At 41.9% G+C, this 13,235-nt stretch overlaps 1 protein-coding gene across 1 annotated transcript; it reads left to right on the forward strand.

Moving 5' to 3' along the window:
* The first annotated feature begins 580 nt into the window (after positions 1-580).
* LOC6556001 lies at positions 581-6,271 on the forward strand. Its single transcript, XM_026983503.1, has 5 exons — positions 581-1,348; positions 1,799-1,940; positions 2,019-2,926; positions 2,975-3,264; positions 3,379-6,271. Exons 1-5 carry the CDS (start codon positions 581-583, stop codon positions 6,269-6,271), a joined length of 5,001 nt encoding a protein of 1,666 aa, XP_026839304.1.
* The last annotated feature ends 6,964 nt before the right edge of the window (positions 6,272-13,235 follow it).

Below are 13,235 nucleotides of genomic sequence, written 5' to 3' on the forward strand. Positions count from 1 at the left end.
ACTTGGGAAAATTTACGACATCGACGCAAAAGCTGTATAATCTTTTTCACTTATCTTTGCATAGTTTCCTTTTGCTGCAGCCCAGAAACTTTTTACGGTCTGAGGTTAAAAGTAGCGTCATACATTTCCAGCACCTCCAACTCTCCATTCCCCCAAGAACTCGAGATTCGCGGCGCGTTGAGAGCTGTGTAATGAATGAAAAGTTGGCAGGGAGTTGCGAAAGGTTGCAAAAGGTTGCGGTTGCTTCTATTCCGGCAGAAACTGAAAAAGGTGCACAGGCATCGCGATTTTTGCTGAATGGCTTGGTTTAGTTTTTGTACTTGTCGACAATCTTGTGACAGATTTATGGGTTAATTATTGTGAATGGCGCTGCGGAATAGGAATTGGAATATAAAAAAACGAGGAAACTAAAATCTCATTTGCTTGATTACACACATGTAGCACTGAAAATCCTGTTAGTCAGATATTAATCAAGTTTCGGAATTAAGTCACAAATTTATATAAAATGTGCCAAAATTCGATATCTTGTTAGCGGTAAGATATCTTTGATTAGTATAAGGCATACATGCTGTTTTTAAAAATGGAGACACAGCCAATTAAAATTGCACTAGATGAAGAAATGGCGGATATATTTAAGCAAGCCACTGGAGAGGATGGCAATGCCGAGGCCTATGATCTGCATATGGGCATCTTGGAATTGAGTGTCAGTCTTCGTAACATTAATCACGATGTGGAAAAATCGGTAAATTTCTTATCCAAAAGCGATACGACCTATAACAGTTCCCAAGAGCTGGTGTTCCTTATTGATTTTCGGATGCAATTCAAACTGTTGCAACACGGAAAGGATCCCGAGGAAAGAACTCTTCACGAGACAAGGGGAGATTTGTTTATGCGCCTCTATAAGGAACTGGTGGACATAGAGCCGAATGAAATAAAACGATGCGAGTACCTAGCATTTTTCTATGATCTATTCGAGTCCGTCAAACCAAAACTAAGCGGGCCCCAAGAGTCGTTTACTTATCGCATGGAACAAATCGATAGTATGCATGGCCAGGTTCAATGCATACTGGAACGACTCAGTCGAACTCAGAATGCTAATGAAATATCCTCCGCCTCCAAAGTGAATATTTATTTGGAATCGAAAATAGTCCCAAATGAAGTAGACACACAAAGCTCATCTAGGATTGTAGGCTTGAATGAGGAAAAATGTAATCGAGATAAAAAAGTTGAGTTACGCAAAGTGCATACTGAAAAGTTACATGTTGAAGGTTTTAGTGTAATCGAAAGTTATAGAGAAATAATTAACTGCCCTTTAAAAGGCATTAGATTCGATGATGTCATCACTTTGGTTACTTATAAAAATTTAAGATCTGAACCAAAAGATCCGAAGCCTTCAAAAAATGATTTTCAAATGGAATCGATCTCACCAGATGTTCATGAAAACAATTTTTCTATTGCTTCACATGAAGATTCGGCTTACATTTCTTTTATGGATCGGGTCTTTCTATCTGTAAATGATTCTTTTGCTTGTAAAGAAACTATCTCCTCCGTGGAACCAGTGGAAAAATCTATTCGCAATTTGGAAAGCTGCTCTGAAAATAATTTTGTACTTGTTTCTTCAGTTTTTAATGAAAAAGGCACAGACAAAAATGATGAATTGCCTAAGGAACTAAAGGTATCTAAGAGTTCTTTAAATAAAGACTTAATCTTTGATCGGAGAGATGTTGAGAATATTGTTCCGTTTACCATAGAAAAAGATCGAATAGGTCATAAAATCTCCATAAATTCGGAATTCAAGCTGTATGATTCTCATAGTTGTCCTAAAACTACTCAACCTTTTAATTATAATACTACTGCTACTTGTTCAACGAAAAGTTCATATAAAGGAGCATGTAAAATTCCTATAGGAATTCATTCTTGTAACTTTCCCCTCAAAAAAAGTGCAGGTACACTTTCAGGAAGCAAATTTGATAAACCTACTCAAAGCAATCTAGAAAAGATGAAGGATTTATTTGTAGATTATAAAAAAAAACTCGATTCAATAAATGAAGTACTGGAAAAACAATTGCCGGATACAGAAAACAAATTTAAAACGTTATCTGAACCTGAAAAAATGGAAGCCGATGAAAAAAGCACCTTACAGAAAAAGAATTTGAAATCGCCAACCGTATCGACAAAGTCGGAGGATCAGAGTCTGAATCAACTAAGACAAGCAGTAAGTGATATAAAGATGAATATTTTGAAAGAAGTGGACAAGTCCCTGGAACTGACCCATAAAAATTCTTCTCACATACTTTTGAGCAAACCGTCCAGGGAAATAGCTAAAAACGAGCCGAAAAACTTATTTCGAAATTCCAGATTTACAGACGTGCTTCGATGGCAATACCCAAGAAATATTTATCCGCCCAAGGATTCGGTCAATAAAATACTCCAAAACAAATCGTGTAAGTCTAATTACTCGTCAGTGAGTTCAAAAAAGGTTTCATCAAACGCAAATCCTAGAAATATGCTTGATAAGCCCATGTCGAAATTGTATAAAAAAAATCAAACAGCTCCATTACATAAAGAAATGGCCAAATGTGATGATGGCTCAAACGATATCTGCAATTTTGAGACAACACCAGTAAAATCTGAACAATATTTTGTTAAAGAGGGTTATAAGGAAATTACTGAACCGATATTAAGTGAAATTAGACAGTCGGCTGGAGAATTTCAGCAGAAAGTTATAAAAGAAGAGGAGGCTTCAAACTGCTTGCTGGTTGAAAACAGCAGAAATAAGGATATGGCAGATCAGATAGTAGATCCTAAAGATTTAAGTTCATCAACTCATAATTTAAGCATTGATATTTGCGAGGCATGTTGTGATCCGGATAATCTGGAAATGATTTCTCCGATTTTCAGTCAAGTAAATCAAACGGTTAGAGATGTTAGGCTAAACGTTCCAAATGAAATCGATAACGTTTTAAATGAAAAGGATAACGTTTACACGTGGGTGGATGGAAACAGCACACAAAAGGTCTGGGTTCAAAATACGGAAGATTTAAGCCCATCTTCATGTACGGAATGTTGCGATTTAAGAATTAGCACAGACGAACTAAATGAATTCGTTGGGGAAGAAAATATTTCACCAACATTAAGCCAAATAACCCAAACAAGTAATCTTGTTAAGCTGCACGTTTTAGAGAAGATGGATAAGTTTTTGTCCGATATTTCCAGTATAAATATTACTATTAAAGATGAAGACGTTGAAGAGGATTCGCTCATGTTAGTTGGAAGACATTGTCAAGGTTCGAACGAAATTAGCCCATCTTCATGTAATTTAAGCAATAATACCTTGGATGAAGACGTTGAAGAGGATACCCTCATGTTAGTTGGAAGAGATATTGAAGGTTCGAAAGAACTTAGCCCATCTTCATGTAATTTAAGCACTAATACCTTGGAGGGATTCTCTGATATAGGTAAAAGGTTAACTGCATGTCACCCGCCCGATGATCAATACAAACTTTCACCGATATTAGGTCAAATTACGCAAACGGTTACTGATGTCAAGATCAACATTTTGAATGAAGTGGATAAATCTTTGTCGGAAATAACCTTAGGTGTTTCTGACATTTTAAAGAATAGAGAATCTAAAGAATATTTTAGAAAGCAGCATGAAAGCCAGGAAATAATTTATACAACAGCTGAAAGTACTTTATTTGATTTGTCTGAGGAAAGTGTGGTTAAGGTAAATCCATCGAAGAATGTTAACACATCTATATCTGAAGTTATACAGCCCCCGAAAAATGTAAGCCAAAAGTCAGAAACTTCAGAATTAAGCGAATGCTCTGAATCACAGCTGTCCAGTAAGGACAGTAATCAAATTCTTTACTTAAGCAAAAATTGTAATGTAAAGGTGGACTATTCAAAGGAGGAGGATAAATACTTTGCAGAAGGATTTTGTATAAAAAAAAGAAAATGCAATGTGACTGAGGCTACTTCCGTAGAAAGTGAGTTCATTAGAAAATCTAGACCAAAATGGCACCATCAACGTTATGTCATTGCCGCCCCTCGCGTTATAATTAAGTCCTTTAAGTCGAACCCTGCATATGAGTGGGTCCCTGATGATCCAAATGCTCCCGATTTATATGAACAACTGGATCAATTTTTCGAGATCACGGGACACAAAAAATACTGTGCAGGCTGTGAAACAATTACCGCATCGATACAAGCCAAGCTAAGTCAGGTTCTACAACGTGTCATAAGAGAAGCACCCGAGGATGTGAACTTTCCCGATTTGATAACTATTGTGGGAAAAGGAAAGTTGGAACAGCTGCTCACTAGAAAGGAAAAAACCGTATATGAATCTTTGCGCTGGCAGGCGAGGGATAAAGGTGATCAGGATTTATCTGCAGAGTCACTATTCACGGATGCTCTTCATGGAATGATGGGCTACGGATCGCCCCACTTGAAGGTATCGCCATTAACAGGAAGACTACTATTGTGTTCACCTCAGCATCAGAAGAGCATAAGTGAGTCCTATCTGCTGTTGACCGTCGGTCACTTGGGTTACTTTTATCGGGAGCTGAAAGGACATCAGGTAATGCTTGCCGAACAGGGCGATACTGCTGTTGCGCTTAGAAAATGTCTACAAAAGTATCTACTCAATTTCCACCAATTTTATGAGGCACAGAAAAGAAATCCCTGCTCACTGCTTTCCTTGTATCAGAGCACTCGAGATTTTCAGCTGCAATTTGAGTGGTTACTAGAGGTGTTTAACAATGTTCAGAAAGCAAAGTCTGCTGTGGTATCCCTTTATGAGGAATCAAGGCGAAGAACCGGATATCAAAGAAACTTACTACTCAAATGGTTAAGAGTGGTAATTCAACCATTTATATTTAATCTTTACCAATGGCTTTTGAACGGTCGACTCCCTTCTGCTAATCTCGATAAGTTTCTCATTGAACAAACTAAATCTTCAAAGATAGAAGAATTTTGGCAAAATCGCTACTGCATCACAGAGTTCTTCTCTGGTATTTTCGACCCGCAGCTAAGTGAAATTCTGTTAAGTGTCGGCAAAACTCTGAAATACTCAGATAAGTATTTGGCCATTAACGTTGAAACTTGTCTGCCTAGAAAAAAACTTCGCTGCATGTTGTTAGAGACATTCGATCAGTTCTTCCGGCATGGCGATCAGGAACCACTCTACAATTTTGTTAGAAAACTGCACTTGGAAATTTCCTGCAAGGTTCTAAAACATCTTCGTAAGATTAAGACCAGTCCGGAGCACCTGTTTTCTGAGCTGCATAAGTACATAATGCTTACGGATCATGAGTTTACCAATGAGTTCCTCAAAATGTTCGAGCCCATCCTTAGTGATACCGAAAGTTCCTTCAATATACAACTTTTTAACGAAATGAAGGATAAAATGTTGCACAAACCAGTTCCGGACATCTATATTGATAAGAGCCAGTCCGAGGGATCCAGGTGTTGGTCAATGCTCATACTCCGATGGAAGATGCCAGTTCATTGGAAAGCTTTACTCGGCGGGGATTCCAAGGAGTATGAGGCTATCTTCAGCGCAATGTGGAGATTCCATTACGTTTACTATGTGCTCTGTGAAAGAGTACATAGGCAACAGATGCAGTTTCGCAATCGTATTGAATTCAAATATTTTGAAGACCTTAATGAGACATTTAAATGTTTCTCCAAGTTGATAAACGCCTGTATGCGCCTGATGAGTGTTCTAAGGGAGTATTTCTTTAACCATCTATTAGAGCCAGCATTCGCGAAACTTTTGTTGGCCTGCAAGCACGCAAATACCGTCGACCAATTACTGGACGAAAATAGAAAATATTTGAGAACAATCATGTTTGGATCCCTGCAAGAAAAAAATCTACGAAAATCCCATCAATATCTGGAGCGACTTTATGATCTCATACTTAAACTTGATGACAAGCAGCAAAAGTTCCTAAAACTAAGTCAAAATTCAGTGGACTATGTGATTAAAGTTCGTGCGCACAAACCACAAAGCATAGTTTCCAACTTTTACAGGGAACGAATGCTGCAGTTTCGTTGGACCTGTCAAAATTACTCGGATGTAATCAAGGAGATGAGAGATCAATTTGATTTGACAATGATTAGTTTTTTATTTAGTCTTCATTTAGCTGCTGACGACTCATTAAGGAGGCTAGCCAAAAGATTGGATCCCGAGTGCTATTATATGGATAAGGATAATAGATTGGGTCTAGTACAGTTTTTCGAGTTTAAGAGGAAGACACAAAAAAATTGAACACTTACAATTTATGTTAATTAATCTAATTCTATAATTTTATATTTCAATATTTCCTATTTAATACTCGCTTTTGTAAAGTGTGCACACGTTGTCACCTTGGTCACCAAATTGACTTAATAAACCTTTGTAAATTGTATAAACAGATTTTCATTTTTCGTTCACTTCGATTATAAGTACTATTTATTTAGTTTATTCTCGATGTCGCGTGTTATTAATCTTCTTGAGTGGCAGCTTATATTACGTTTTTGGAACAGCTTCCAACCTAAAAATAACGGTCTTCGTCAGCATAGACATTCTCAATCACGTTTAACTCGTTTCGCAGGATATAATTCGCTTGGAAAAAACAATGCGAGATAAACTTTTTTAAACGCTCCTTCTATAAATAAATTGGATTTTAATTGAAAATTAAGAATCGACTTAGCAATGTTTGCATTGTGCAGCAACTGGAAAAGCCTTTTGTTATGCAAATTTTCCTTATATTGTGGTCCCGTGTGAATGGAAACAGAATGGGAGGGACAATGCAAGCGACTGGAGTTCATTTAAATTAAAGAAAATAATGGAAAATTTACTTTTTGGCTTAGGCTTTGGCCAAATGGAATTTCCAACGCTGAATGAGTTGGGATTTGGCTTCGCAAGAATTGTAATTGCTCTGCGAAGATTAAATCATATTTGTGTCTTCACTTTTCATATTTTTAAGAACAAGTTAAGCCAACACTTTTCTAACAGCTCTCATCTGCATAACTTAATTTTCCAAGAAGCCGCATTCGAATATCTCTGCGCTCAAATCTCTGCCAACGAAATGAACAATGCCGAAAGGATGGCCCAGTCCTGAGCTCTTTTGTTATCTGACAAACACAGCTGGCAGTCATCTCAGCCACTCCTCCACATATCAGCGACTGAGCTGAATGAATTATAAAGCACAGCCACCCCCTTGAATAAAAAAATAAGAATGTCAAAAAGATAATTGAGCCCAGGCAGAAGGCATTTAATAAACTTGATTGGAACGACAGGAACGAGTGACACTCGGGAAAAGGTTGCCAAGGTCCTGACATGAGTTCGCTTTTCACAAAAAAGTTAACCGGGTGACTTGCTCGACTGATTAGGGAAATTAATTTCATAGGAAATTGCCTGCTTCCGATGCGTTTTGGTTGATAAACGAGCCATTTATCATGTATGCTGATGTGTGGGGTACGCTTCTTATTCTTTTATACTCTGGAGACAAAAGAATTCAAAGAGTTAAACAATTTTTAATTTACTTATATTTTTGAAGCGCAATAATTGTATTACAACTAAATGCTAACCTATTTCAGCTGGTAAATTTTAGGTGTGTACCTATTTTATTTTATTTATTGTAGGAAATGTAATTTGGCCTGGTTGTTGTTTTGCCTATTTGCAAATTCCCTGCAATTTTCTTGATAAATTCCAAACCAATACCCAACAACCGTTTTATCGCCGCGCGTCACTTCAAATTAAACTATAAAATTTATTATTATGCCCGTTGACATACTTGAACTGTTCTACGCAATATATTTCATTACAGTTGCCATTGTGGCCTACAACATCCCTCCGCACCCCACTCAATATTATTGACAATTTGTTGTCAGTTCTTCTCGCCCAAACACGAAGCAATTTATGTGGCCGGGTTTGTTGCTTTATGAAATACTTCTCATTACTGGGGGGGGAGGGGGTGACCGTGAAGGGGATGGAAGAAAAAGGTCAGCGGCCGATGGCTGAAACATATTCGAACTATTTTCATTTCAATTGCAAACGGTTTGGCGCAGAGAAATCAATTGAATTGCCATTTCACATATGAAATGGTCATTTGTCAATGGACAACAATTTGAGGGCGTGGTCGCAGCTGGTTTCGATGGTGGATACTGGATGCGGTCACTCAAAATGGCCGCATAAATATGTCCTTCTTGTCCTGGCTGTGTGCACGATCCTCTGGCATTCCACCATCATTCCCGCTCCCCAGTTCCATTGCTAAATTGTTGGTCATTATTAAATTTCCGCTGCGTTGAGTTCTCATTTCCGTTTCAATGGCCAATGCAGTTGACCGTCGTTGTATGCTCAACGGATGTTGGCCGGGACATAGATACACATACACATTCGTCCACACACACACACACGCACACACATATCTATATACCCGACAGAGTGGCGCGATGTGTTTGAAGACGGCTGCATCATGTTGGCGCTCCCGGAAAAACTCCAAAATTTTCCGCGCTGAGTCAGCGGGGACGAGCCAGGGGCTGCGGCCTATATCAGCGATGCTGTCCAGTGCACTTACCCGGTGAGGTCACGATCTCCGGAGTTCCATGGACCGTCCGCCGGCTGAGACCTCCAGGGCCATGGGATAGGTCAGGGTGAGAGAATATTCGGAGCTTTCTCTTCAGTTTTCTCTTTCGTCCCCTTTCTTTTTTTTTGTGTGTGCAACGCGAGATGCAATGTCACGCCAGCTGATCTAAGTCAGCTGTTTACCCAGTGTTGGAAAACGACAGCCGCAAGCGTCTCCAACCACAGGTGGCGCTGTGGTTTTCGGGAACTTCTTATCGCTAACTGTGAACAGCTACTTGCTATGCAACTCGACAAACGATCTTGGTGCTGGTTGTAGCATACTTTCCTGGGCTGCTGATGAGAATCCTTGACGACAACTCATGGAATCACAGTGAAAATTGACCCAAAAGACTCGGGCTCGTAGTTATAGGTGTTAAAAGTCAAGGAGCAGACCAATAGCTAACCCCACCGCGCACGCGGGACACCCAAAGCAGGGGCACTGGCGACCGAGCTGGAGCGGTTTAACTCCCACCGGGGAAGAACCCTTTTTCCCACTTCTCACCATCTCACCGAAATCCACGGAGCGTCTGACCCATAATGGGCGGCTCCTGAGGGAACTTGGGAATCCTGACATCGGCGGGAACGCAGTGGACAGCGTGGAGTGTCTCACTCGAGCAGTTGAGACGGCATGCAGAGCCAGTATGAAGGTGTCGAGGAGCCATCACCGTCATCGGGAGCCAGTCTATTGGTGGCCAGAGGAGATCGCAGAGGCACGCAGAAATTGCCTACGGGCAAGACGGCGTCAGCAAAGGGAGCAGGGCCTCCCCAACAACGAGTTCCGGAGGCAAGAATACGCGGTAAACCGTCGGATCCTGAAGAGACTCATCAAGCAGTCAAAAAGGAGATGCTTTCTGGATCTATGCGATTCAGCCGAGCAGGACCCATGGGGAGCAGCGTATAAAATAGTAATAAAAAAGCTAAGTCAAGCGAAACCTCTGAAAGCCGGAGACGCCGCCCACATGACGGCGATCGTGGAACACCTGTTCCCAGCAGTGCCCTTGGCTCCGCAAGCTGCAGACGCGGCTCCTGCGGACGCATCGGCACTGATATTCACATCGGACGAAATACGCAAGGTAGCCAGGGACTTGCCATCGGGAAAAGCACCAGGGCCAGATGGAATCCCGGACATCGCCATCAAGCTAGGAATGAACGAGCACCCGGAAGCCTTCGCAAAGGTTTTCAACCAGTGCCTCACGGAAGGCCTCTTCCCAAAGCGCTGGAAGAGACAGAAGCTGGTACTTCTTCCAAAACCAAACAAGCCTCCCGAGAGTCCATCGTCATACAGGCCGATATGCCTGATTGACCACTTGGGCAAAGCTTTCGAGCGATGCCTGAGCAGTAGACTGCAGGTAGCCATCTCCGCTGCAGGGGACCTTTCGCCAATGCAGTTTGGCTTCAGGAAGGCGAGATCTACCGTGGACGCGATCGCTACAGTGAAGGAGATCGCCTCGAAGGCAGTGCAAGGGACCAGGTGGCAAGGAGGCACCAAGGAGTACTGTCTAGTGGTGACACTAGACATCCGTAATGCATTCAATTCGGCAAGATGGGACGTCACCATAGGAGCCCTACGGAACCTAGGCGTACCGGATGCATTAGTGGGCATTCTTAAGTCATACTTCAGCGACCGAGTACTAGTCTACGACACAGAAGGGGGCGCACTGGAGCACAGGGTAACCTGCGGAGTCCCACAAGGCTCAGTACTTGGGCCACTGCTGTGGAATGCAATGTACGACGGGGTGCTGAGATTACCACTACCAGGAAGAACCAAGGTGATCGGCTTCGCCGACGATATTGCCATAGTAGTTGTGGCAAAAACAGTTCGGGAAGCCGAGGGCCTTGGTAATGCATCTATCTGCACCATAGTGGAGTGGCTCACATCGGTCGGGCTAGATATCGCAGACCACAAAACGGAGGCCGTGCTGATATCCAGCCGCAAGCAGGTCGAGACAGCCACCATCCAAGTCGGTGGCGCCACCATCACGTCGGTAAGGGCAATCCGGTACCTTGGAATTATGCTAGACACCAGGTTGTCGTTTAAAGAACACCTGGCGGAGACAAATCGGAAGGCGGCGAGCGTCGCTAGGGCCCTAGCACGAATAATGCTCAACTGCAGGGGCCCTAGGCAGGGACGCAGGCTTCTGCTACAGTCTGTCTGTAGGGCGACAGCACTGTACGCAGCCCCCATATGGGCCGAAGCTACCAACAGGCAGTCTTACATCAGGGGCCTGGAAGCGACGCACAGACTGTGTGCCCTGAGAGTGTGCTCCGGTTTCCGGACAATATCGGATGACGCAGCCCAGGTCATAGCTGGGACCATCCCAATAGACTTGTTGGCGGTAGAGGCAAAGGAGATCTTCGACGCGATTAAGCAGATCGGAGAAGAGTGCAGCACTGCTCAGAGGCGAGCCATAAAAGCCAACGCCAGAGCTCATAGCTTCGAAAGGTGGCAGAGTCGGTGGCAGCAGTCGACGAAGGGGCGATGGACCCACAGGATTATCCCGGACGTGACCAGATGGACCCTAAGATGCCATGGCGAGGTTAACTTCTGGCTGACCCAGATCCTAAGCGGTCATGGGTGTTTTAGAAGCTACCAAACCAGGTTCGGCCACCATGATGACCGCAACTGCCCAGAATGCGGCGTCGAGGAAACTGCCGAGCACATTATTTTTAATTGCCGGAGATTCGACCGCGACCGGGAAGGCTTAATGGGGAATATAATGGAGCCGTCGACCCTAGGGGAGCGCATGATCTCGGACCAGTGTTTCTGGGACCAGTTCAGCAAGTTCGCTGCGGACTCGATGAAGCGGTTGCGTGCAGCTGAGAGGGAAAGAGCCAGAATACGCCCACCGGATTAACACAGAGCGCACCCTGGCCCTGCGAAGCATAGCCTAGCGGTAGTACCGCAGGGACTCCAGGATCTACCTTGTTCCTTTTATTCCAAACAACCCGAACCCCTCCTCCTCCTCCCTCCCCAACCACCCGCAAACGTGTATATATTTGTATATCCTCAATCAACCCAAATAAAACCTGATTTAAAAAAAAAAAAAAAACATATATATATACCCACAAACACACGTGCACTATATAAATATTTTTGGTTCTAGATGGATAAACAATAAGGGATTGGCCGTTCGCAGCGAATGCGTTATATTCGATTATTGTTTTTATTATAATTTTTAAGGGCCTACACAATAATCCCCATTTATCCCGTATTTGTGGCGATCAAAAATTGATTCTACAATTCAAATGCATATTAGTATATGTACATATGTATGTTATGCATGTATGCGGCTTTTTAGCCAAATTGAAACTAATTGAAAAATGTGGATTGCACGAAGCAACGAGAAGAGGAAAGTGGGCAGAACTTTAGCCATAAATTTCAATAAAACGCCATTTTTGGTATTTTCCCTTATTCCATTTGTAGTTCTACTGTTCGTGTGTGTCTTATGTGTTTCATTGGCATTACGTATACGCAGTGACCTCATTTTTTGTTTCGTCAGCATAACTCTTACATTACGCTTTTCGTGTGCTCTTTCTTTGTGTTCGTGCAATCATTAATGTTTGTATAAAAAAAAAATAAACTCTCATATAATAATAAGACTGCTTAATTAGATGGGAAACTGCTTAAAAGTTAAGTTACCCTGAAAGACCATTAAATGTTAGGCGTGCGTTTTAATGAAAATATAATGCAATGCCCATCAAAGGGGCTCCCTTCGCTGTATCCCAGGGGTCTCCTTAAATGGTTGGCTCTCCTTTGTGGCTGCTGTATCTTGGCCAAAAAAGAAGGAATAAATAACAAAATTATTCAAAATTATGGGTCAACTCTCCCCAACTCTTTCCCAATTCTGACTTAACCCTGGTGCGCTTGAACGTCTTATTTCCCGCCTTTATACTTTTATACTTATCCGAGTTTTTATTAAATCCATCTCCTGCCGTTACAAAGTAAAATCTTAGAAAATGCATTAAAAAGGCGCCAAGTATATATTAAAATTTCTGTTAGGGGTAGCAAGCTTAGGCCATTTTATTATTATTATTTCACCGACTAAACAAAGCCAGTTAATGGCTTCAGCTGCCGGACAATGGTTGTTTATTTATGCCCTGCGCTAATGGACAGCGCGGAATCGCTGAAAGAGTTTGCTTTGGTGGATATTATTTATAATCGCTGCCACCGCTACGAACAATAGATGTAATATTTATTCATTTACTTATTGATTTATGGCCTAGCATTTAAATCAAAATCAAGGCAGAAATGCTGAACATTTTATCAATTTGATAAGCCTATTTATTATGATGTTTTCACTTTTCACCGCTGAAGTGGCGTCGCCTCCCCGCCTCACGAAATTTATGCCTTTACTGACCACAAAAGATTCATCTTCATTTCATCTGTCCAAGCCGGTCCTACAAAGGTTCCCCTTCTCCCATCGCCCAGCCACCCATGCTTGATTAGTTGATGACACTTTGTGCGAAAGACTGAACTCTGAAACTGCCATGCATATGGCTCTGTGCACTCAGAAAAATAAGAACTTTGCTTGCTTTTAACTATTCTGATCACAAATTCAAAGTAAAAGTCCCCTGAAGGAAAATATGTAATGAAAAGTTGTAAGCGGCTACTTAAACCAAATTT

This window comes from Drosophila erecta, unplaced genomic scaffold (genome assembly GCF_003286155.1).
Source record: "Drosophila erecta strain 14021-0224.00,06,07 unplaced genomic scaffold, DereRS2 tig00000298-arrow-arrow-pilon, whole genome shotgun sequence".
Taxonomy (NCBI): Eukaryota; Metazoa; Arthropoda; class Insecta; order Diptera; family Drosophilidae; genus Drosophila; species Drosophila erecta.

Bases quoted from the DNA above. Each gene is read 5' to 3' on its own strand.
- LOC6556001 (XM_026983503.1), top strand. From the start codon at position 581: ATGGAGACACAGCCAATTAAAATTGCACTAGATGAAGAAATGGCGGAT. The intron at 1,349-1,798 runs GTTACTTATAAA...TCGGAATTCAAG, and splicing joins TCGATGATGTCATCACTTTG to CTGTATGATTCTCATAGTTG. The intron at 1,941-2,018 runs GTGCAGGTACAC...ATTTATTTGTAG, and splicing joins TAACTTTCCCCTCAAAAAAA to ATTATAAAAAAAAACTCGAT.